The sequence below is a fragment of the Musca autumnalis genome, unplaced genomic scaffold (assembly GCF_047663935.1).
Source record: "Musca autumnalis isolate F117 unplaced genomic scaffold, ASM4766393v1 scaffold_3, whole genome shotgun sequence".
Lineage (NCBI taxonomy): Eukaryota > Metazoa > Arthropoda > Insecta > Diptera > Muscidae > Musca > Musca autumnalis.
In genome coordinates, this window is record NW_027411866.1 from 176,376,542 (window position 1) to 176,401,570 (window position 25,029).

At 34.4% G+C, this 25,029-nt stretch overlaps 1 protein-coding gene across 4 annotated transcripts in view; it reads right to left on the reverse strand.

The window, feature by feature from the left end:
* Positions 1 to 25,029, reverse strand: part of LOC141398526 (uncharacterized) — a 97,284-nt gene that overhangs the window by 6,075 nt on the left and 66,180 nt on the right. For 3 of the 4 annotated variants that reach the window (XM_073975854.1, XM_073975853.1, XM_073975852.1), the window contains one exon: positions 21,058 to 21,405. In XM_073975854.1, the coding sequence (XP_073831955.1) occupies positions 21,058 to 21,222 (165 nt within the window). In that variant the 5' untranslated portion in view covers positions 21,223 to 21,405. Of the gene's footprint in view, positions 1 to 21,057; positions 21,406 to 21,558; positions 21,811 to 25,029 lie in introns of those variants that run through there. The other variant, XM_073975851.1, reaches the window with a different exon arrangement.

Below are 25,029 nucleotides of genomic sequence, written 5' to 3' on the forward strand. Positions count from 1 at the left end.
AAACAATGTGTCTAACTTTCAAAATACGGAACCGAACCGGAGGAACCGTTCTTTGGGGGCTATCTGAAGGCATGGACCTATACAGACAAAATTCTGGAGGAATGTGTTATAGAAACATCGAAGACTAAATACCTAAATACCGTTCTATGGGGGCTATATCAAAAGGTGGACCGTCCATTTTCAATGCGTGGACTTATACCAACAAATTTCAGGTGGAAAGTTTTATACACCCAACCATAACTAAATACCAAATTTCAGCCATTTTGGTAGGCCCGTTCTATGTGGGCTATATCAAAAGGTGGACCGATATATCCCATTTTCAATACCAACCATCCTGCAAGTAATAAAAACTTCTGTACCAAATATATCTTTAAAATTGCGAGCTGTATCTTGATTTCAACAGACAGACGGACGGACGGACAGAAGGACATGGTTAAATCGACATAGAATTTTATGCTGATCAATAATATATATACTTTATAGGGTCTCCGAGAATATTTCGATGTGTTACAAACGGAATGACAAATTTAATTATACCCTCCATATGGTGGAGGGTATAAATTTAATTGTCATAAATTTACAAATTTTTTGTAAACATATAAAATTAAAAATTTTTGTAAAAACCATAAAATCTTCAAAAATGTACAAAAGTTACATAATTTATAAATTTTTCATACAAATTTTCAAAACGATCTAATAATAGGATTTAAGGATTTAAAATGGGATATGTAATGTTAATCTGTAAACACATTTTTGGATCGTATGTAAGGATTTATCTTCTATGACTCTCATTCTAAAATTATCTTAAAAACATTGCATGTTATAAACGCTTCTGGGTTTCACTATTAACTGTCCTTCTTGGCGGACTGTATAAAAAAATTATTTTTGATCCTGTATAAAATCTATCTATATATTCCAGATGAACCAAAAGTAGGTCTTGCTCACAAACATCGCCGAAGGGACAAGGGAGACTTCTCTCAAATCAATGTATGCGACCTGAGCACAATGGTATGGGACTTCTTTTTATAGGAGAGTCTGTCTTAAGGCTGAAATACTTATGAAATGTCGTCAACATTATGCTGATGTTGCATGGCCTGCGAAACGAACCCGTGCATCCAGTGTGCAAGGCGGATGTGCTTACTATTGCACCACGGTGTAACCTTGAACAAAAATGTGCCTCATCAAAATAATTTCTGATCCCCAATTATATTTAGACGAAATTCATTTCCAAAAAATTTTAGACGTTTCAGCTCTGTCCGTCTGTCTGGATAGATCAAGTTCGACTTAATCCTTCGGCTTCAAAATTGTTAGCAAGATGGTGCGAACAATATTTCTTGAAGGGCGTAACCGATTTGGTCCAAACATTGCATATCGATATATATTTTTTTGCAGTAGGTTGTGGTCTCAGCATCTATGGCGACGGTACAATTTAATCAGGGCAAGTCCATATGTTCATATATAATGACCGAACATACCTAAAGCAAGCTCTGATGAGCACAATTTAAAGAGAATGTTGCACACTGTAAAATTTATTCCAAACATAATTTGAGTTCCAAGAAGGACTATATCGGAAAACATCATCGCTTTTCAATGATCAATTTTCGCTAAAGTGTAGTTTAAGGATTGCTTAAGAGGTTATGGTCACTTATTGAGCACAGTTTTCTTGAATTTTTACAAGAAATCTGCCAAGCTTTTTTAGAAGATTTTGTTTCCATCGGAGAGTTCACACCTTGAGCTGCTTTTGGAATTTTTTTGGTTGAAAAAATTGCACTGTTTTCTGATGACCACCTAAAATATTTTTACTAAAGCAGTTTGCGGTGCCCACTGTAGCTAGAAAACAAATAAACCGATTAGCATATATTTTTGTGGGATCGTAAAGAGCTTACTTATCTTATCCTTAAGCGAAACGGAATTAAAAAATATCCAATTTTAAATAATGGTGAACAGTCAAAGTAAAAAATTTAAATTTTAACTAAAAAATGGTAATTTTTTCGCCATAAATCCTTCAAATAATTTTTTTTTCATAAAAATTCTCTCGCTTAAGGACAAGCTTTTTATGTGAGCTTATATCTCAGCCAATTTTTGTCCGATCGACTCGAAATTTTCTTGCTCTTTAAATAAGCACAACATTGTTCCACAACATCCCATACGGGACAAGGGAGACTTCTCTCATATCAATGAGTGCACCCCGATTCATATTAGCTCAATGATATGGGACCTACTGTTTATCGCCGAGTCCGACCGGCGTGTCTAAAGACACCACTTGTAGAGAAGTTTTTTTACAAGGCTGAAATACTCAGGAAATGTCGCCAACATTACTGAGGGGTATTTTGACACCGTTGAAAAATGTTTGATGTTGCCTGGCCGGGGAATCGAACCAACGACCTTCTGCGTGCAAGGCGGGCGTTCATACCATTGCACCACGGTGGCACCCAAATAAGCTCGTACTTTAAATGAGCCAATAAATTTGTTTCGATTTTGTAAAGTTTGCAAGTGGCCATAACCCGATAAGGTCCGTTTTGATTTTTTCAATAAGGCACTCCTTGTTATTCTGCTTACAATGATATATTTATTTCGTGATCGCGTGCATGCTATTTTGTATTGCTAGTAGAAGCCAATACTTCCTGAGATATAGGTTCGGAAATGTCCCATTATTAAGATCTACTCCTTCATTCACCTCTCGCTCTAAAGTTTGTGGCAGTACTTCTTGTCTTTGTTAATTGGGTCTATTAGTGGGATAATTGCGCCCACTGTTTAAGATACCTACCTCACAAACCCCTAAAAACGTGTAAACTTATGTTGTTACATAATTCATATTAGGTCTGTTCATAGTAAATTTAGGTCTAGTATTCTTTATACTAATTTATTGTCACCCAAAAAACTTGACTTCAGTTTGTACTTAAAGCTGATTTTGTGGTCAGCTTCAAAAATTCAAATTTGGACGGTTTCAAGACGCAAATAAAGAATGTGTTGTAGGTCCGAAAAAAAAAACAGAAATCTACCCTTTGGGTCTTCGAAAGCGAGCCTAATCCAACGAAAGGTGTTCATGGAAGAAGGCCTTCCAGGCAAATGGTCGCCTGTTTCTTCGGCAAAACTGACCGTGTGGCGACTATACAGCTTCAGAAATGTAGGACGGTAAATTCTGAGCGTACACTACAATTTGTTTGCCAGAAATCTCCTAAGAAATTCGAAAAACGAAGTGGAGAAGACGAATCATTCTGCATCATGACACTGCGAGCACTCACACATCGATTCAAACCAGAATATGCTGTAAAAACGTTAAAAAACCATGTTTTGGTGGTGTCCAGATCGGAGTGGAAAAAGGGATTTCACAATTGGTTTGAGCGCATGAAGAAGGGTATAAATCATGCTGGAGACTACAAAAAACAAAAAAACAATAAAACTATTTTTGATGGCAAATATACACGTTTTCATTGTTATGCTTCATTGTTATGTTTATTTGTCCATAATTAGGAATTTGTTCTTATCTTAATTTTGTTTTTTTTAGTTTCTCAAATCGTTCATTTAAAATAAAAATTCCGCATGTAGTTATGCTTAGCACTTAAACGACAAAAAATTTTTCACATTTGTTTTGTAGGAAAGTACAATCCCAGCATTCTGACAACTTGTCCATTCTATAAGGATTCCATCATGCTTGTCTTTAATACTCCTTTCTGCTTTCCCATTTGAAACCCCTTTTTATCACCAAAGATCCACATGGATTGCTTATGGTTCTCTTTAAAAGCTCCTTTTTTCCGTGTAAAAAAAAATCCCTTCTGCTTTTCTGAAAATTTTCCGAACTGAATTTTCCTGAAAGCACGTCGTTTAGATCCCTTTTTATTGTTTAGTCTGCTTTTAGTCCTCTACTAAGATTCCCCTCTTGATGTCAATAAAAATATCCTTCTGGTGGTCTGCAAATCGGCCTAACATGAAGACTTCTACCGGGTTTATAAGGAATCCGATCTGGTAACCCATAACATTTTCTTCTGGACGTCTATAGAAATCCTTTCTGAGCTGTATAAAAGCGTCGTTCTGACCGTATCAATTTAGTGGAGAATTGAGGCTTATTTTGTGTGGCCTATGGTGAGCGTTTATAAGGACCTCTAACCTCGTCTGTTGAACATTTATAAAGACTTTAATTTACTCGCAAATATAGACTTCCCTTTCAGTTCATCTATAAAAACTTCCGAAAGGCCGTAAAAAAATTATTCTGGTTTTATAAAGACTCCTTTCTTCTACTCGTCTATAAGGACATTCTTCTGGGCATATACAACAAATTTCTTTTGGTCGTTCATTACCTCAGCTTTAAAAATATTATTATCTACAAGAAGTCCATTGTAAAAAGGGTACTACTTTCAAAAGAACAGTTAAAGCATTCTAACTAATTTTCCATTCTCCAGATGTAAATGTAACAACATCAACACGCCCTTCACAAAATAAAGAATCCTAAGTATAAACATAAGTGGGTCATTGAGACAGGTGAATTTAAAGCGACGTTACCAGTTTCCCTTGAATTGCCCACAACATGTTTGTTATTTCCTCCTTCATGAAAAATTTGATTAATGTAAAACGTATTATAAACCACATTTTTCTGTAATTAATCCACTCAAAGCAAATCCCAATGCTGCCAAGAGCAAAATAAAATCATAAACCATTTATACAGCATTTACAACAACGGAGGCAGCGGCAGTAAGATAACATAACGACAACATGATATAAAGCACCAGAAATATGTGTCAACATAAAATTAACGACATATCAAAAAAAGTAAGAAATATGTAATATTATTATTGACATCATAAACATACCACCAATATCAGCATATCATTGTGCTAACGAACCATCCATCCATCCAAGCGTCTGATGGTATCAGAATCAATGACCTTGATGTTGAACAACAACTTAAAAATATAACTCCCAAAACAAATAAACCAACAAAAAACCCTATAACTAGTATTGAATCAAAAAGCCATGCAGAGGAACAAAACAAAAACGACATAAAAAACCCGAGCAACAAAACCATATAAATGTTTTAGCCAAATATTATTGCTTCTGTTGTTGCTGTGGCAGCAGCAGCAGACGGAATGTTGTTGGTTTTTGTCACTATTTCATGCAATATAAAAGAGCAAAACCAATAACAAACAAATAACATGGGCATTATTATATTGGCCAGTTTAAATAATTTCTTGGTAAACTACTACCACATTTGCACTCGTACACAGACAGGCACACACACACACACACATACAGAGATAGTCAGCTGGCAAAATGACCAAAACTATCAGCAACGAAATGAATAACCAACAAACAAAAAACTTAACAATGATAGCGTACACTTGTTAACCACCAAAGAAATCGAGACTAGCAATGAGTTCAACTTGTGCCGTTGTTGTTGCTGCTTTGCTTTTCAAGAAGTGAAATATAGTTGTTTATACATGGTGTTTATGTTTGTATGAGTGATTTTGTTCACGATCAGTGACTATGACCTACGTTAACATCTTTTACGTTGACGTTCATGTACATGTGTATGGTACCCTTTCTTGCTACAGTACACTACAGTAAGTTTCCAAACGGTTGTTCTATTGAAAAGAAAACAAGTCAGCTTTGCCGAAATAGATATAACCTCAGTTACACAATCCGAGAGTGGACTTTAACTGGACCAAAGTACAAATGTGTTGTAATTTTGGGGAGCAGGCACCTGAATGAATGCACCAACATAGTCTATCTTGGAACTGGATATAATTTTGGATCCAAGTCCAAAGTCGTGACAGCCAGGTCATTTTTGAGCTTTTGGATCATTGTGTCCGAAAACACAGACTTGCCCGCGAATTAAATCGTTGTAATCAGAATCATAAGATAGTCAACTTCGATAAAAAAATAATAATGCCCGAACAACACTTAAACTGCAATTAACCAAAATTAATGAACTTTTGTCACGGAGGTATCCGAAGGTGTTGTTCGGCCAAATAACATTCTCTATTCGTTCTTTTAGTGGATGCCGGCAGGGTTTTTAGAGCTTTTGGGTCTTTATTTCTGGTAGTATGGTCTTACACCCGATTGCATTGTATCATTGTAAAAAAGGGGGCAATCTGATGCAAAAGGGGACAATCTGATGCAAAAATTTCAAATCAATCCGAGGCATTTCCTTAAATTAGGGAACATTTTTGAAAGTTTGTGTAGTAGGTTCTCGTTGGACCGATATAGTCTATATTCAACCCTGATCTATGTCTGAACGAAATATTACGAGGAACACATTTTGAACCAAATAACTCCTTCGATAGTTATCGTACGTACCTTTTTAGCGAAAGTGTTGAACTCGAATGTGATCTTACTTTGAAAAGCATATTACGAGGATCAAATTTTGGACCAAATTGGTTGTACCGGACACATAGACAGGTGAACCGGCTAAACCGGCTCTAAAATGTCAGAAACAGGCTTCATACAAACAAATGCACAGTTTTATCGTATCAATTTGTATATTCCCTCGTTAGTCTAAAGGTCAATCGTGTTAAGAACCCCGTCTAAAGTTGGCGAACACAGAAAACGTTTAAGGACCATGATCTGCGAATTAGCGCTTGGAGTGTTAGGACTCTCTATAGAGGTTGCAGGTCGATATTACTGACATACAGGAAATACGGTTGATTGGGAAACACGAGTTTGGTTGTGGATTTGTAGTGAGTCTTTGGTTAAAAGTGAATAAGATAAAAGATATAATCTAAATAGTTCAAACATCAGCCTTATTTACGACCATGCCCTGTCCTGTCCATGACATAAAAATTATTCTAGGCGATTTTAATGCCAAAATTGGAAAATATATCTGTCTTTGGTCCAGCAATGGGGAAATTCAGTCTCCACAATGAATCATCTGATATCATAATGAGGCTGAAAACCTGATGTAAGCATTTCGACATTTATAAGGTAAGTGGTTGACATAAGATAAAAACCACTTTATTATAGATGGAAGACACTCATCGAACATGCAGGATTTTCGATCGATCAGAGGATCAATCATAGACTCGGATCACTACCTTCTTGCAGCAAAAGTACGTAACAAATAAAGTACGAACAGACACAACATGGAAGATGGACATCGGTAAGCTGTAATCACAACAGAAAGCCCCAGCATATTCAACACAGTCGGCCCTGCGTAATGAAAGCATACCTCCGCAATATTCATACCTGCCCAGCAAAAAACACATTACAAACCCATTAAACCAACCACTACAATATAAGTCGATTATCTTTGCTTAGTAGCTTCGACCTTCAGTAGCCAAAGATAATCAACTTATATTCGTTGACTTTTAAGGGCAAAAAATAACTTTTTTCCTGGCGACATGCCTTGGTTAAATAATGCATTAGTAAGGAGATTTGTAAATAGTTTTTTTATTTGCTAGATGGATACCAGAGGCATCCATCAAAGAATCCATGGTATGATCAGGCGTGTCCTGCTGCTACCGAAGAGAGGAATGCGGCATATAGAGATACTCTACAATCACTAGCAACGTGTAACGCACGAGAGGGCTATCGAGAAAAAGAGAAAAGTCTTTTCCGCAGAACAAAGAGAGAAATGGAAAAATGAAAGTTAAAAAAAAATCGATGCGTATAGGAGCGAGAATGAAATCCGAAAATTCTACCAGAGAGTGAAACATCAAACTGATAGCTTCGGTATAGGCACATCTACCTGCAGATACAAGCAAGGTAATCTGTCAACAGATACTGATAGCGTATTCAGGTTGTAGACAAATCATTTATCGAAACTGTTGGTATCGTGTAGTAGCAAAGACACTACATATCGAATCGAAGAAGATGGTATTGGTCAGGCTGAATTAATGACAGTAATAAACCGGCTGATAAATAATAAGACCGCAGGGGTCGATGGTTTACCATCCGAGTTTGTCAAGACTGGGAGCGACACGTTCAATATTTAATATTGACAAAATACTCATTGGCATGAGAGAAGTCTCCCTTATCTTCTAGAGGATGTTTGCGGGAACTTATAAGTGGGGCTTCCGACCTGTCAAATCCATCCAATAGATGCAGATCGACACCTACTTCCATATATATTCAAAGGTATTGCAAGCCATGTCTTAATTTGGTATTCCCGCAAAGCTCATTAGGCTTTTTAAGATGACTTTAACTGATGCCAACTACTTATTTAAAATAGGAAAGAATTTCTCCGAACAGCGTAGTAACGAACAAGGAGATAGTCTTTCGTGTTATAGTTTCAACATAGTTTAATCGAGATGCCAAAGTAAAAATGAAAACAATATACACAAATAGCCACATGTTTCTTGCTTATGTGTCCACAATTTTTGAAGACAAAATCCTCAAAACACCTGAAATTGGGTGGTATCGTTATTTGGAGGCTATAGGAAAAACTGGACCCATATTGGTTTTGGCTTCATATTCATGTATTGTCATCCAAATCTCAAAAGTGTGGAAATTTTCAGTTCGATTGGTCAACTGGAACTGTGTTAAAAACGACACGGTGCTCTTGAATCAAATTTAAATGGAAGGTGCTTACACCTGGGAAGTTTTTGCGGATTCTGAAACTACAATGCTAATAGATGAGAAAAACAGAAAAATTGCCGGGGAGCTTTTTTAAATAAATCGCGATTCAAGTTGACATTTTTAGAGGTTGTTTAGGGTTTTGCGATTTTGTTTGGAAACAGCAAGTCATATCAAAATGGGAATAAAGAAAATGTTGTAGCTATCAAAATTCTCTATAAGATTGACCTCAATGATATTTTCGTAGGTTTTACAACATTTGAGATATAGAAGTTGAAATTGGGACAATTCAAATTCAATTCAATTCTGTATCGTCTCCTTATAAAACAATGTCATGACTGCAATTTCCCAACTTAAACTTATATATCTAAAAAAAACGGTACAACCTAGGAAAAGCCAGTCTTGTAGAGAATTTTCACAGCTATAAGATTTTCGCAGGTCCCATGCCGTTAAGACTTGCCGTATTCAAGCAAAATCGCGAAACCCTAACAAAAAAGCCTAAAAATATAAACTGAGCTTTTTTATCTCAAAAATGGTACAGCCTGAGAACAAATCATAAACGTCAATCCTGTAGAGAATTTTCACAGCTACAACATTTTTTTTAGCTCCATTTCGATTGGACTTGCGGTTTCCAAGCAAAATCGTGAAAACTGAAAAAACACCTAAAAATGTGAATTTTGACCGCGATTTATTTAAAAATCCCTACAGCGATTTTTTCTTGTTTTTGGATTTTTCTCATCTATGAACATTGCTGTTTCAGAAATCACAAAGACTTCCCCTGTGTAAGCGGTTTTCATTAAAAGTTAGTTAAGGCGCACCCTTCATGACATTGTTTTATAAGGTGGCGATACAGTCAGTGCATTGTCCCAATTTGAACTTTAATATCTCAAAAATGATAAAACCAACGAAATACGGTAAAGGTCAATCTTGTAGAGAATTTTCATAGCTACAACATTTTCTTCAGTCTCATTTTGATAGGACTTGCGGTTTCTAAGCAAAATGAAAACCTAAAGAACCCCTAAAAATTTCAACTTAAATCGCGATTTATTTAAAAAGCGATCCGGCGATTTTTTTTTGTTTTTTGATTTTTTTCATCTATGAACATTGTAGTTTCAGAATCCACAAAAACTTCCCAGGTGTAAGCACCTTCCATTTAAATTTGATTCAAGAGCACTGTGACGAGTTACTTAATTTAAATTAAACCGATGGTACCGCTATATGGGGACTATAAGAAAAAGTGGACCCATTTTGGTTTTGGCTTCATATTCATGTACTGTCATCCAAATCTGAAAAGTGTGCAAAGTTTCAGTTCGATTGGTGAACTACAACTGTGTTAAAAACGAGTTACTAAATTTGAACTAAACGGACACCAAAGCAAGTTAAATAAAATACTGTAAAAATATTTTTTTAAAAAATGTATGAAATGAAAAAAAAAATCTCAAGAATTATTTCCTGTTGCACGAATGAATAAACATAAGCATACTAATAACTAAAATAAAGTTTATTCCACTCAAATATTGAATAAGGTCATGCACAAAACACTTTGGAAAAATGTTGAATTTGTTGTTTTTTTTTTGTAAAGAAGTATATCATTACCTTTGAAAAAAGAGCTTATGACATTTTTATGATTTTCAGAATTAAAGAAAATTAGTGAGAAACAAATGTTATGTCAGTTTGGTTACCTCATGTGGCTCTAAAGTTCTTTTTCAATTATATATCTGCATACAGTGACTTTACAAAATTGTCCATAATTCTGATAAATTCAAATTTTAAAATCATTTAGTGCGTGAGGTTTTTTCAACGAATCACCTTATAATTAAGATTTTATGTAATCTTATGTAGAAACTCATCACGTTATGATACAGGATTATGAGGTTGTAGAAAAGTCATAACCCTAATGTACAGCATGAACAGTAACCAAGCTTATATCTCGTTTTCTTTTCCACGTTAGATACAAATGCACAAAGGCATAATACCCCTTACCAGAGTGCGGTGTAGGTTAATGTTAATAATGTTATAATTAACCTCGTGTACAACAAAAGACTTAAGACACAAGCCGTTGAAACACAATTCAATTGGAAACACAAAACATTTGGAAAACATAAACAAAATAATTTTTCCACTTTTTTTCTCAAATTTAATTTTATTTATCTTTTCAATAAACTTACACCTCCATAAAGTTCATTATAGTGTAGGGTAACACCAAGCCAGCACATGCTCTCATTTCGTTTTTTCTTATATCCCATTTGATTTTCCTTTGCTTACTCTTTCACTCAACAGTTAGCCAGCAAGCTAGTCATTGTGTTAACACAGATATGTTAAAAGTGAACGCTTGAAATATTTTCAATAGAAATTATGCAATTTTTATTTGGGTTTTTTTCTCCATTGTTTTCATTTGCAGTACGTCGTCGTACTATCAGTGTAGTCAATGTAGCCAAGAGTCGACATCACTACCACTACCTAAAGTCATTAAAATGAAAGTGCATGTGGCGAATTTCCGAAAAAAGCATGACAAATCTTGGATTTTGGTATATGTGTTTACAGATTTAATAAATTTTTTCTTTCCATTCATTAAACATTTTCTTTCGTCTTCGTTTCCTTAATTTTATAAATTTAGTTTTTGTTTAATTAAACTGTTACATTTAAATTCCAGGCACACACACACTTGTCTATGGCCAAAAAAATAATAATTGTTCTGTTATAAACGTCACCTTAAACATTTTTGTTTGTTAGTCATCGAACGTTTTTGTCACATGTATAAAAAATAACATTGATTTTGAAGGTAAAGAGTTTATCGTTCCCAAGTTTATATTTGGAGAATATTGATGTAGACATAAAGTAATTTATTGATTACGCACAATATTCTAATGGCCTATAGACTACATAGAATTTAAATAATGTTTAAAACATGTGCTAAGGGAAAAAAACACATTGAGCAAGCAATAGCATTTGGAATGTGATATAAATAAAAATTAAATTTTTAAGTGATTTGAAATAAAAATTAACAATAATGGGTTTATCTAGACTACAACACATAATAACAGGGTCATAGAATTTATATAACATGTTATGTGTATATAACGACAATCATGAGAAATATTCCATGGTACGGATACCATTGAAATGTAACTACATCAGTATGCGACTCTCGAATGATAATTGCTTGTATTTTATTGAATTTCAAATATATGATTTGTGTTTACCAAGGGTAAATACTTCAATACTTCGAATTACCCGAATTCAGGGGCTCAATTCTGTTTCTATGAAAATGTGAAATGAATACTCCAACTCAAGCAACCAAATGAAATGAAAACTGTTTTAAGAAGGAAACTGTCAAATGAAAAAAAATATAAAGGAAGTATTTTTCATTTCAAATTTTCATAGAACAAGAATCCAGCCCAAGGTACAGTTATTCGAGGAGACCTCTGTGGAAAATATTCCCTAATTATTTCATTTTCCATAAAAGAGATATTTATTCCATTAACCCTTACTTGCAAACACTTTCAGTTTTAATTAACTTTTATTATTAACCAAATTGACCCACTCATTACATTTATTAGCCAATTTAAAAACAAACAAAAAATGCCGCTATTAAATGGGATTGGGGGTTTCAGCCTTCAATAACAATTGAAGTAAATTTATTTGCTTATTGTTTTATTTTAATTTTTTAATGTTCGATTACAAAATCCACTTTCAAAAATTGAACAAATGAGCCCGGTATTTTTGTTTCTTTGTCTTTGGCTAAAATGATCTCTTGTACCAAAAAAATCATATGGCAAATTCATGCAAAAAATTAACAATGAATGCAATGGCCCATTAAACTATATCCACCACGCACACAATCCTCTTTACATCACTGACATTCACTTTTGTTTTACACAAAAAATACCGATTTTTTACTCCTTTATTAAGGCAAAAAGAGTTTAAACAAACAATGAACAGGCAAATTGTTAAATTTGCAAAACAAAAAAAATGTTTCAAGTAATCGAATAAAAGACATAACTGGAATAAGACAAAAAAGAAAAAAATAAACAATAGGAAATTATTGTTGTGTAAAAATAATAGATTGAAGGATTTTCTTGGCGAAAAATGCATTATGATACCCAACAACTTTATCGGCCGGCTTTATTAAAATTTCTCCTTTACAATTGTTTTGAATTTTGAATAAATTTACACTTTAGATTCATAATATTATATGAATATTAAAATAGACCATTAAACCAAACGAAGAGACACCGTAGGTTCAACATATATATTCTTTTCCAGAACCTGCAAGAATTTACTACTTTTTTTAATTTGTGATAAATGCATTAACAAAACAATTGTCAAAATTTCAAAAATGGTAGACTCTTGCAGGTTCCGGAACAGAGCACAAGTGCGAACTGATTGTATTTTTGTAATTCACAATTTTGCAAACAATGTCTTCGTCCTAATAAGAAAAACCAGCATTAGTCTGGCTGAGGCTAGAAAAAAGAGTATTCAAAAATACTTAACACTTACAAATATGCAATCAAGTTGGTACGAACAGAAGTTATCTCGAACTGCGTATAGACGCAGAAAAATATATGTTAGAAATATGTTTGGATTCAAACAAATATTTGTTTGGGACTGGTCGCAAAGAAATATATGTTTGGATCGAAACATAACTTGTTTGTGTCCAAACAAATATATGTATGTTTGCAACATTTTATAACATATCTCAATTTTATTTGTTTGGGTTCCAACATATTTTTTATGTTTTTTTTATTTCTTTGGAATTTTTATGGTTCTATGTGTCTGTTGTTGCTTTTGTGTTTGGTATTTCCATGCCTTTCAATAAACCACAACCATTCATAAATGTGTGTATATGTTAGAGATAGACAGTGAGCGTTTACTGAGAGCAAGTGAGCATACATTTCAATGTCGTGAGCGTAAATTTACTCTCGCTCGCCGCTAGTTAGAGCATTGATGCTCAAAATAAAAAAGAGAGTAAAGTAGTGAGAGAATCACAAGAAAATTTGTATCAACATTTAGTGGTTGCTAGACCTGTGACCAGTAAACATGTGGCGGGTGTGTGCGGTTTTGTTCAGTGTCCCCACTAAAATTATGTGTATATCCATGCACATGTTTACTTGTCGGCTGCTCAGCGACGACTGATTGTTATTCTCACATACGTTAACGTATATGGATGATCTTGGCTGAGTTAGAGTCTACACAAGTTGTGAGTTTACGCTCACGACACTCACAATGCCTCACATTGTTTTACATTGAGATTTACGCTCCCTTGCTCTCAGTAATTATGTTGTATTTGTATTTATATTATATCTATCAGCTTTTAGAACATTTTAGGGTTTTTTTTATTCGATATTTCCAATTTCAGACTAACTCAATTTGAAGCATGTAAAGATTCAGGCCTAATATGATAATGGGCGTTCAAATAAAATCGCGTATCGTGCACTTATCAATTTAATCATCCAAACCGGAAAATCGTACAAAATTTTTGGCAAACCGGGTCTGTAATAGATGTGAAAATAAAACTCATGCTCGTACTGCAGAAAATATTTCTGCTTTTTACGATGGTCGTCGTCGCACCCAACATTCGCACCTCGTCGTTGATGAACATTATGCATAAAAAGCTTGCATTTACATGCTTTCAAGGTGCAATTGAGGTCTAAGGCCTTTTGATCATTCCGAACGATGTCAATGGTCAGAATAAAAAAGTTTGGAATAAAATCATATTTGGTGATGAATTTCATTTGCACCTTTGTATATAAGCAAAATTGCCGCATTTACACAGCGGTTCCAGCCATTGGCAAAATATATAAAAAGTTAATGTCAAATTGCTGATACAATATCTGGCAACTCTCTCTGGAACATTTTAAATAGAATAGTTCCAAAAGTCGGAACATTTGACTAATATTTTTTGTAGTTAGCACAACATACAATTTACATGTCAGTAAATATATTCAAAATATTTAAGATTATCCCGTATTAATACAAGCTGTCATCTGGTGCCACACTTTAAATGGTGGGTCGCAGACTAAAGCTTCCCTAGAATATGGTTTCTATGGATATATTAGTGTATAGCTCTGTTATCTGACCACGTACATTAATATAACAGGCATCAATGAAAATGCATAAAGTTCTTCTTCTATATACGACTTACAAGTGGATCCACTGTGATTTGAGTGCCACCACAAATAATTCATAAACGAGCGTTATGAAGACATGGATGTGGGCGATATGAACGGTGCTAATTACATAAATGTTCCATGCACGAACAATTCAAATTCTTTTGCGCAACAAGTTCAATGTCCGTGTTATCTCACGTGAATGCGATGTTAATAATAGAATACAATCATTTCCAAAAAAATGTGTCTTATTCAAGATCAACATTGATTTTTAAATTTAACAATCCTTTTTTAAAACATGGAAAAATACCAACAATATTTTTAATGGCATATTCCCTGTCCACATCAACTCGTCGTCAAAGGTAATGTTATAAGGGCGTACACCGAAGTAATGTCTATGTTTTGTGTTGCTGCATTTTAGGAATAGTGTTCATAAAGTCTTGCGAAGGTTCAAATTTCTGCATATCATGAACGCCTTTCATAAAACAAAAAATACTGGTTTCTTCTGAGACTATTTGGCTAACAACCACCACACACCACCAACCAAACTAGAGACAATTTTTGCTGCTTTTTATTTATGATTTTATTTTGTAATATTGTAATTTACCATTTCTTCTAATGATTTTCACATTATAGTTATTATACATGTTGAGTCAGCACCAGGTTTAGATATTAGATGTTGCCTTTATATTAAAGAAATTAAAAAATGTATATGCGAACTATATCGTATGATTTGTTAGGTGTTGCGACGGTGGTGGTTTAGCGTAAAGCGTTTAGCTATATTTCAGTGAGGTTGTTGTGTTGTGGTTTTTTGATGCAGGGTAAATGTGATGGTGAGACGATGAGATGAGAAAGAGAGAACAAAGTTGAGAGCATTTACCAAACAATATAGGAAATATGAGAGCAAATAATGGGAATGTAGGGAAAACAAGTAAGAAAAGCGTTAAGTTCGGTCGTGCCGAACTTTTTATACCCTCAACCACAAATTTCAGCCATTTCGGTGGATTAATGTGGCCACAACCTTCAAAATACCGAAATGCGGAAGGTACCGTTCTATGGGGGCTATATGATGGCGTGGACCTATACCTAAAAATTTCTGGGGGAAAGTTTTATACGCCTAAAGAAGACTAAATATCAAATTTCAGCCATCTCGTTGTGATAATGAGGATAAAACGTTCAAAATATCGAAAATCGGGAGATATTGTATTATGGGGGGCTATATCAACACGTGGACCTATATAAACATTTTATGGTAGAAATGTTTCTTAGCCTCTGGAAACACAAAATACAAAGTTACAACCGATTCTTAGGTCAAATGGGTCTACTACATTCAAAATATATTTAAATGACGCGTACTTTATATGGGGCCTTATATGGGGGCTATACCAAAACGTGGAGCTATATAACCCAACTTTGGTAGGAATGTTTTCTGGCCTCTGAAGACACAAAATACCAAATTACAACCAATTCTGTGGTCAAATGGGTCTAATACTTTCAAAATATATTAAAATGACGCGTACTTTATATGGGGCCTTACATGGGGGCTATACCAAAACGTGGACCTATATAACCCAACTTTGGTAGGAATATTTTTTGGCCTCTGGAGACACAAAGTACCAAATTACAACCAATTCGGTGGTAAAATGGGCCAAATATCTTAAAAATTCCTTAAAACGACGACGCGTCACGCGTCATTTTGTATGGGGGCTATACGAAAGCGTGGACCTACATAGCCCGCTTTCAATACCAAAAGTCCTACGTAAAAATAACATATTTTCCCAAAATTTCATCAACCTACGTCAATCCGTTCGGACGCTAGAGTGATTTCCACAGACGGACGGACATGGCTATATCGATGTAGAATTGTACGCTGATCAAGAATTGTGATTTTTCAAAATAGTCTGGCTTAATCCCTTTTGTTGTTTTAATATTTAAAACAACAAGTTTATTAGTGGAGAAGGTTTGGCATTGTTCGCCAAGGGGTAAGGCAAGGAAGACTAGTTTCGATCCACGCCACTGGATCTCATCAGTTCCCTTTGTTTCTTGTTTGTGGATATTCTCCACCGAAGTTATTTTTCAATAACTTCTTCAACAAGAAACTTTTTATACCCAAACATCAATCGTCAGCTCGAAGTATAAACGTAAACAAAGAAAAACCTTCAATGAGAAGTTTTTCTTTGGTAACCTAACACAACTCCGACGAAAGTGTTTACGAAACAAAGCAAACCTTCAAAAAAATTGTAACAGCTATCCCAATTAAATAAACGCCACCAATGTTCTATTCTGATCAAGAATATATATATACTTTGTGGGGTCTACAATGATTATTTCGAGTAGTTACAAACGTAGTGACAAACCTAATATACCCCCATCCTATGGTGGAGGGTATAAAAAGATAGTGAAGATTTTAGATTTTTTTTTATAAGAGAGACAGAGAAGGGGAGAGTGTGTGTGGGAGTCTTTATGAGTATTATGGTGCTGTAGTAGTTCCTTCTATCTGCATCCACTTCAGACCCTTGACAAGAAAAAGTAGACTTATTGTTTTGGTTTGGCAGAAGGTTGTCAGCGACTGGATCGTAACAGTCTCCGAGCCGTGAGCATAGGACAGTGACACAATAAGTGCTCGATTGCCTCTGTTGCTTCTTCATCTTCGCAGCAGTATCCCATTTGCATAACATTGATCTTATTCTGTAGTGACCTTTGATTATTCCTACCGTTAGTTTCAGGTCAGATTTCTTCATGGATATCAGAAACTTGAAGAGGATTGGCCAAATTGCATTGGCTACCTTACATCTACGTTCACTATGCCAGATCTAATTAGTATGGTCAATAGAGAACCCGGTATGCCAATTTACAACTAATTCGGATGGAAAAGGTGCATAGAATCTTCCAAATATCAAAAAAGCAGGTACCGTTACATAGTGCTACACCATAACATTAACGTATGTATATGTATCAACATTTTTGGTAAGGCCCTCAAGATTTATCCTCGAATAGATCTCAAGTTTATCACAAAACAACAAGTGTGAAAGAAGTGAATCGTTGGATTGATATAGTCCATCTACGAACAAATCGAGTACTTCCTTTGAGAGTTATCTTGCACATTAGCAATTTTGTTGGTGATTAGCTTTACAGTAATTATATCAGAAACTACGGACTTTTCCCCAGAAAAAATTATACCATAGTAATATATAGGATCTGCGGCAACAAAAAATCCAAACGATCCAAGATCTGGATTTCAATTTAACTTTTAAGAAAAATGTTGTAACTTTGTGTGGGTGGTACCCGATGTAGTCCAACTTGATCTTTTTCTGAAAAACCAGCAAAAAACTCACTACAAATCGACTTACTTACTACCATTATTTTAACAAGGGCATGTTATCAGAAATAAGTAGTTATTTTTTAACATTAAAAGTCGACAAAGAAGTAGTTACTCTTTGGCTACTAAATGTCGTAACTACTAAGTTTTCTACTTATATGTCGACTTTAGGTGACCAAAAAACAACTGTTTATTTGTGGTGAAATGCCGTTGTTAAAATAATGGGTTAATAGGTCGTTGTGTAATGACTTTTTGCTGGAAAATTGGTAACTCTCTTCGAAGGCCTTCTCGAGATATTGTGCGCAACCTTTTAGCGAAACATTTTGAATTAAGTTGAGGTAACCAAATGACTGGACCTATATGGCCAATCTTCGAACTTGATCTAAGTTTGGACAAAATATTGAAAGGTGTAAACTTTGTACCAGGACAGGACTAAATCGACATAAAATTCGTTGAAACGGATAACATTCAAACATACTTTGATCATATCAAATTGTATATATCCTTGTTAGCCTAAAGGCGAATGGTATATGACCTTCAAAATGTAAATAGGCAATTTTTGGCATACCTATGTTGAACACAATAGGTCAAGGTTAAAATGCATGTTGATATTGCATTAATCTCTGAGAGTTGCATTCCAGGATATCTACAGCATTCGACCTTTGGTTTGCATTAAAAAAGTTCTTTAAATCTTTAAGAATGTAGTAAATATGAAAGATAATATCTTGGATCTTAACTGGTAATGTTTCACAAGAATTGTTTCTACCTTTGTGGGAACCCTTAATTTTAAATTACTTTCAGGAATATATATTTAATCATATTAATCCTGAACACAATGCCGAATATACAGTACGTCATAACTTAGAGAGAAAATTTAGCGTTTTTATGTGAAATTACGGAAGTGTGCAAAATTTCCACTTGCGTTAACAATCGGGGGTTTCTTGTACGGGGACTATTACGAAGTATATATCCCAGCAAAATTTGACGGAAGGGGTTCTTTGCGATGACGTGATTTCATGTCATCTTTTGCATTGGTTCAAAGGAAGTCGTGAAAGATCCGATCTTTTCATTAGGATTTGAACCAATGCAAAGGAAGTTGTGAAAGATCCGATCTTTTCATCAGCATTTGTACCCATTCCATCGATCCAATAGAGATGATGTTTGTGTTTTTATTTACACACCTGTTTATTTTCATTTTGGTATGTTCCAGTACTGCAAAAATCTACTAATTTTTACTATTTTTTCCGATAACATAAAGGAAAAATTGTTATCGTAGTAAAAATAAGTAGATTCTTGCAGTTTCTGGAACAGACCAAAGTTGTTAGAACTGTCGTCGTGATGTTGTCTTACATTTCCTGCATATCAAACAACTAAAACTTCTAAACAATTGGTATTATATGAAGTCCCAACCATCGAGCTAAAAATAGAATCGGACTGCACACATTGCTATTTTAAAAGTTCCCTTGTCTGTTCTAAATCTGACATAGAATGAAATCAATCAAATCTCGCTTCTTGGAATTTGAAAAAAAAAGTCCGAAACGAAAGGAACAAGAATCCGAAAATAAAGAAGAAACTACTTTTGGAAAGAAACAATTAAAAATAAATTAATTAAGCATAAATGGTATTTTCCATAAAAAGTCTCTCCTCCCCGTTCGTTACATTTTGTTCTTAGAGATCCCTAAAGCAAGCCGGGTTGTAGATCCCTACATATTTCCGTCACTAAACAAAAGAGTATAAATTACCAAAATGTTGTTATAAAATAACAAAATTATAAAATAAAAGTAATTTACGAAATAAAAATAGAAAAATAGGAGTGCATTTGGAGTCCATGTTGAAATCTGAACTGGTGATGGGAAGATAATTGAAAAAAACCTTTTGTAAGATGAAAGAATATCAGTTGTGGAGAACGGAGGAAGTAATCTTTTGCGTTGCAGTGGTGCTTACATTGCAATTTTGGATGTAAACTTTTGAAAAACTAAACTGATAAATTAATTGTAGCTATTTCATGAATTCGTTTGAATTAATAAAGAGTTTTGTTTTTCATGAAAACCATATTTCAATACAGCATTTCCATTTTCCAAACAAGACATGAAAATTTCATGCCAAGGGGTTGGTGAAAATGACATGCCAAAGCATTGGTTAAAATGACGTGTCAAATCATTGGTGGAAATGACATGCCAAAGCATTGGTGGAAATGACATGTCAATGCATTGGTTAAAATGACATGCTTAGGATCCAGAAAAGAACGTCATCTTTTGGGGTCCACGCTCATATAAAATTCATCGATGAAGATGCTAAAAAGATGACATGCTAGATCACTTGCACCCATGATTGAATGTCATCTTTGGCATCGAACATTTTGCTGGGATTCTATGTGCTTTTTGGATGGAGTCACAGTCAAGCCGGTCAATTGTCTTGCATTAATTGAGGAACTATACGCAATAGTTGACCGACATGGAGATGTTAACAGAGGGACAAGGGTCAAGAAAATATCATCTTTACATGATCTCAGAATTATAAAAATTATTTACATTAATTTTCTTCCAATTTTAAGCATCTTGTTCTCTGGAAATGGTAATTTTTCTAATTGTCTTCAAAATTTACGAGAAAATAGCAACATTTTAAGCAATCTTAAAGTCTCCACCAAATGTTGACTACTTCGTATATCAGGAGATAACCGTTGTTCTCGGTGCAGGACAAATGTGAAAATGTATGTTTAATGAATATTATGTCAATAATTCAATACTATTTAGTTAATTCTGGGAGCCAATGTCGCTCAATTGTAATTCAATTCGCATTATTCAAATATTCAATTCGAATGGAAATTGAATAACTATTTGATTTTTATACTTATTTACAAAGTTATTATAGATTGACCGAGAAACTAATTCTCTTCTGTTTTAAATTAATAATTATTTTTTTCACACACAATTTTTACAGCATATCAAATGAGAATGAACTTCTTTTCAAATAAGATTTTCGAAAGTTTATGAAATTCAATGCATGGTTAGTAAATAATGAAATTTTTGATATTTATTTACTACGTTCTGGGCACACGTTTTAACGTATACTTTTGTTAATCAGGAAATAGCGAACGATAAACAAAAATCTTGAACTTACCTCTGAATTAATGGGATTTAAATCACTTTCATTATCAGCAAATTGTAGGGTTACCAATCCATCATCATTGTCGGTTGCGCGTATATAACGTCCTGGCATAGCTGAGCTTACATGGAATAAACCTAAAGCTAGCACAAAGGCTAAACTGCATTTCAGTGGTTGCATTTTGTGAATGTGTGTGTGTTTTTTTTTGGTTTTGGAGGGGTTTTTTTGGATTTCTCTTTACACTAGTTGGCTCTAAGCTTAATTGCTTTTCTGTTGTTGTCGGTTTGAGATTCGTCAAGAAGAAGAAAATACAAATTGCATGTAACAGACTTTTAATTCCTCTTGTTTTGTATTTCTTTTACACTGAAATGAAAGGAAAGAAGAAGAAAACGTGTAAAAATTTGTAATAAACAAATTAAATTTTTTTCAGTTCGCCTTGGCGATGATAAGGTCGTTCTTTCTTTATTTTTTAATTTTTTATTTCATTACGAAAAACTATATCTTGTAAAAATTTACCAAAATCACAAACACGACACGCTTAATTTTTGGCAGGAGCAACTTGGTGTTAGCGGTGGTAGCTAAATTTTACGTTATTACTGCGTTCAGTAACTATAAGCAAATGACTGCAGACATAAGTTTTGCCAGTGATTTAGCAGTGGCCAAAAATTGCGCTTACAACGGCCCACAGACTGTTGGTACACCAACACCATCACACATTAGCCATAACACCATCAACACCTCACATTTCTAGCACTCAACCAAGTCAGACCCAAATTATGCGATCTGGCTCTGGTTGCTTGGCTCGAGATAGCTGGTGGCTGCAACGTTGCCCCAAAGCACAAGGCAAACCACCAAAGCCAACGAGAGTCCAAGAAACTGCTAGTTAAGATGGTGGGGGAGGGGGTTGGCAAGGGGGAGCTTGGTAATGGTATTGGTGTTATCGCATAGTATAACAAGAGTTTATTAAACTTCCAGAAGCTCACGCTGCTGTCAATGCCTCCACTTGTGTGTGTGTGTCTTCTCATTCTTGTATCAAAACAAATGCGCTTTGACGGCTAAGAGTAGTAAATCGCTAAGGCTAAAAGAGCTAAGCCAGATTGAAGAGTTAGTAGATTTTGTTACTCTCTCAAATAACAACAACACTTCTGTGCACATTCGAATGTCATTGATGATCAATAAACCACAAGACATGGCTTTGTTAATGCAATGGTAGTTGTTTTATGTCGCTCTCTTATCAAAAAAAAAACCATCATCGACACTCTTGTTTTCATTGAGTTGCCGAACAAGAAAATTAACTCAAAAATTGAGTGATTTTAACAAAAATGACCAACAAACATTCCAGGCGGCTGATAGATATTTCAAAAGCTTTACCAACACCAATGCAAGTGTTATATCGGCCATATGGCCTTTATATAAAGGCAATAAAGTATTGACGATCACACACACACCAAAGCATACCCGGAGCGGTTTTGTTTTTTTCAACACTTTACGGCAGCTTGATAATTTGCATCTTATGATTGCATTCAGCTGAGAGAATTTGCGCTTTATCATTACCGCTGAGTTTTTGTTGTTGTTGTTTTAATTATTCATGCATTTATTTCGTATAAATTTTCATTTCTATTCGTCTCGGTTATAGAGTGGGTTTTTTTCTGTGTTTGTGTCTCTAACCTTAGTGACCCATCCATAAGTCCATCTCAAATTTATTGTTGTTGTTGTTGTTTCTGCTGTTGATTTGATAATTTAATTATGTGACATTAATAACCCAACTCGTTGTGGCTGTTTGCAATCAAAATGTTTGCTACTGCATTTTTTGCTGCGGTTGTTGATGTGGCGTTTATTACTTTTTGCATAATTTATTATTATTTGATCAAAGGTTCTAATTCGTTTTACGTTTTTTTTCTTTTTGTAATAGAATGCAAGGTGTCTTATAATAATATATTTATTATTAGACATCGGATTTTGCATATTTGCATATTTTTTAATATTAAAGATACGAAGATTCTTTTTGGACCAAAATTCGTTTCAAAGAAATCTAAATCCAATGGCAGGGTCATATTTCGTATTTATTTTGCATATTTGCATATTTTGCATATGCACAAAATATGCAAAAAATATTCAAAATATGCAAAATATGCAAAAAATATGCAAAATATGCAAAAAATATGCAAAATATGCAAAAAATATGCAGAATATGCAAAAAATATGCAAAATATGCAAACAGATTTTGGCCGAAAATCGTCATAAAAGTCGTAAAATTGTCATTTAAATTTGGAAAAACCATCAAAAAATACATAACAGTGTTCTAAACTACGGCTGTTGACGTTTAACGTCGATCTTTTCAGCAGATTATTATGTTATTGAGACCATTTACGACTGTGTGGCGTAGGGTATAAAAATATGGTATCGTAATACCATTTTTTTATTATTAAACTATGTACAAATATAAAATTTGATAAAATATCAAAAGTTTTATGTAAAATTCAATATTTCCTTTTTTGTAGCATCTTAATTTAATTTGTAGCATTGGGCTGGTTTGAACACAAAGGACCAAATCGATCTCGGATTTTTTAGCCGGGGAGCCACCTAAACCTTTTATTATTGCCAGATTTTAAAATTGCCAACGTTTTAGCACAATTCGAATATGTTTAAATGTGGTACTGGGACCTCGAAGTTATGAAAATCATTTTTTTTTGCTATTTGGCGACTTCGACGGCCCATATATGTGGAACGGTTAAAGCTACTTGCCCGTATTACGCATTTAATTAAAAGCTATTCTGTTCTTAACATTTCTTGCTGAACAACAATGTACGGAAGTGTTACTGAATTCGAGATAATAAACCCATTGTCTTGAAAAAGGCCCTAGGGCAAAAGTGGAGTCTATTTAAAAAAAAAAATTTTTTCTTCCTATATTATCAAATTTTTGCGAATGAAAACGAATATATTTTACTTTGTTTGAAAATGTTGCCTATTAGGGCGAAGATCTATTTTAATATACATTTTAATTCATTTCTCGTTGGAGTCGAACTTAATGACCGATGATGTTTGCAAGTGAAAAAGGAAAGCCGAAGATTCGAACCCTCACAACCACCATTATGTGACATGTTTCGCCTTTTGTAGAGACTCATCAGACATATCGGATGTGGAATGGCATTGCTATTCATCAGACATTTCCTTTTTCAAATGTAATTTTGTAATTATGGCTTCAATGACAAACGCTTACATTTTGTTCATACATATTTTAATTTACTTATGCCCGTAATTTCAACGTCTGGGTAACCGGGTAGGTAGCTACCTATTAGTTATCTTTACCTACGCGTTTGGTAATTTCTACATGCCATTTACCGAGGCGTGTAAATTTCGAAATCATGTGGTAATATTGGTGATTTTCATTAATGATTTCGCAAAATCATTACCACTTAGAAGTGTTTTACAACTTTTAGCACATTGGCAACGATTAACCAGGTAAAATCCTTGGTGTAAGTAACACGGCCGTTTTTGACTCGGTAACGATACCTATGCGTTGAAATTATAAAATGTTGCTATCACGGGAGATATGTATCTGTGAACTCATAGATAACTACGCGTTGAAATTACGGGCCTGACATAATGTGGTTTTGGAGCCATCTAAGTACAGATGACAACTCGGTGATGAACTCGACTCCTTGCTATGTCGCTCACAATTTTCAAGTTTTTTACCATCCTTTGCACCTCCTGGTAATTGATGTTCTGTGGACAAATTGCAGGATCCTTTTCAAGAAATTCGGAGTTAAAGTTTAATCTCTTTGCTTTGTTAAGGTTTTTGTCGTATTTTGGATCTTTACGGTGTTTTGCACTATCCGATCAAACAATGCCAGACCAATAAGTTCAGGACTAAGGTACCACATATGATTTATCATTTTGTTATTTCCTTTATCTGATATTTGTTTGTGAATGCCTTTCGTATTAAGTAAATCTTCAATGCGGTTTAGGTCTTGTTTTGGACCTAAA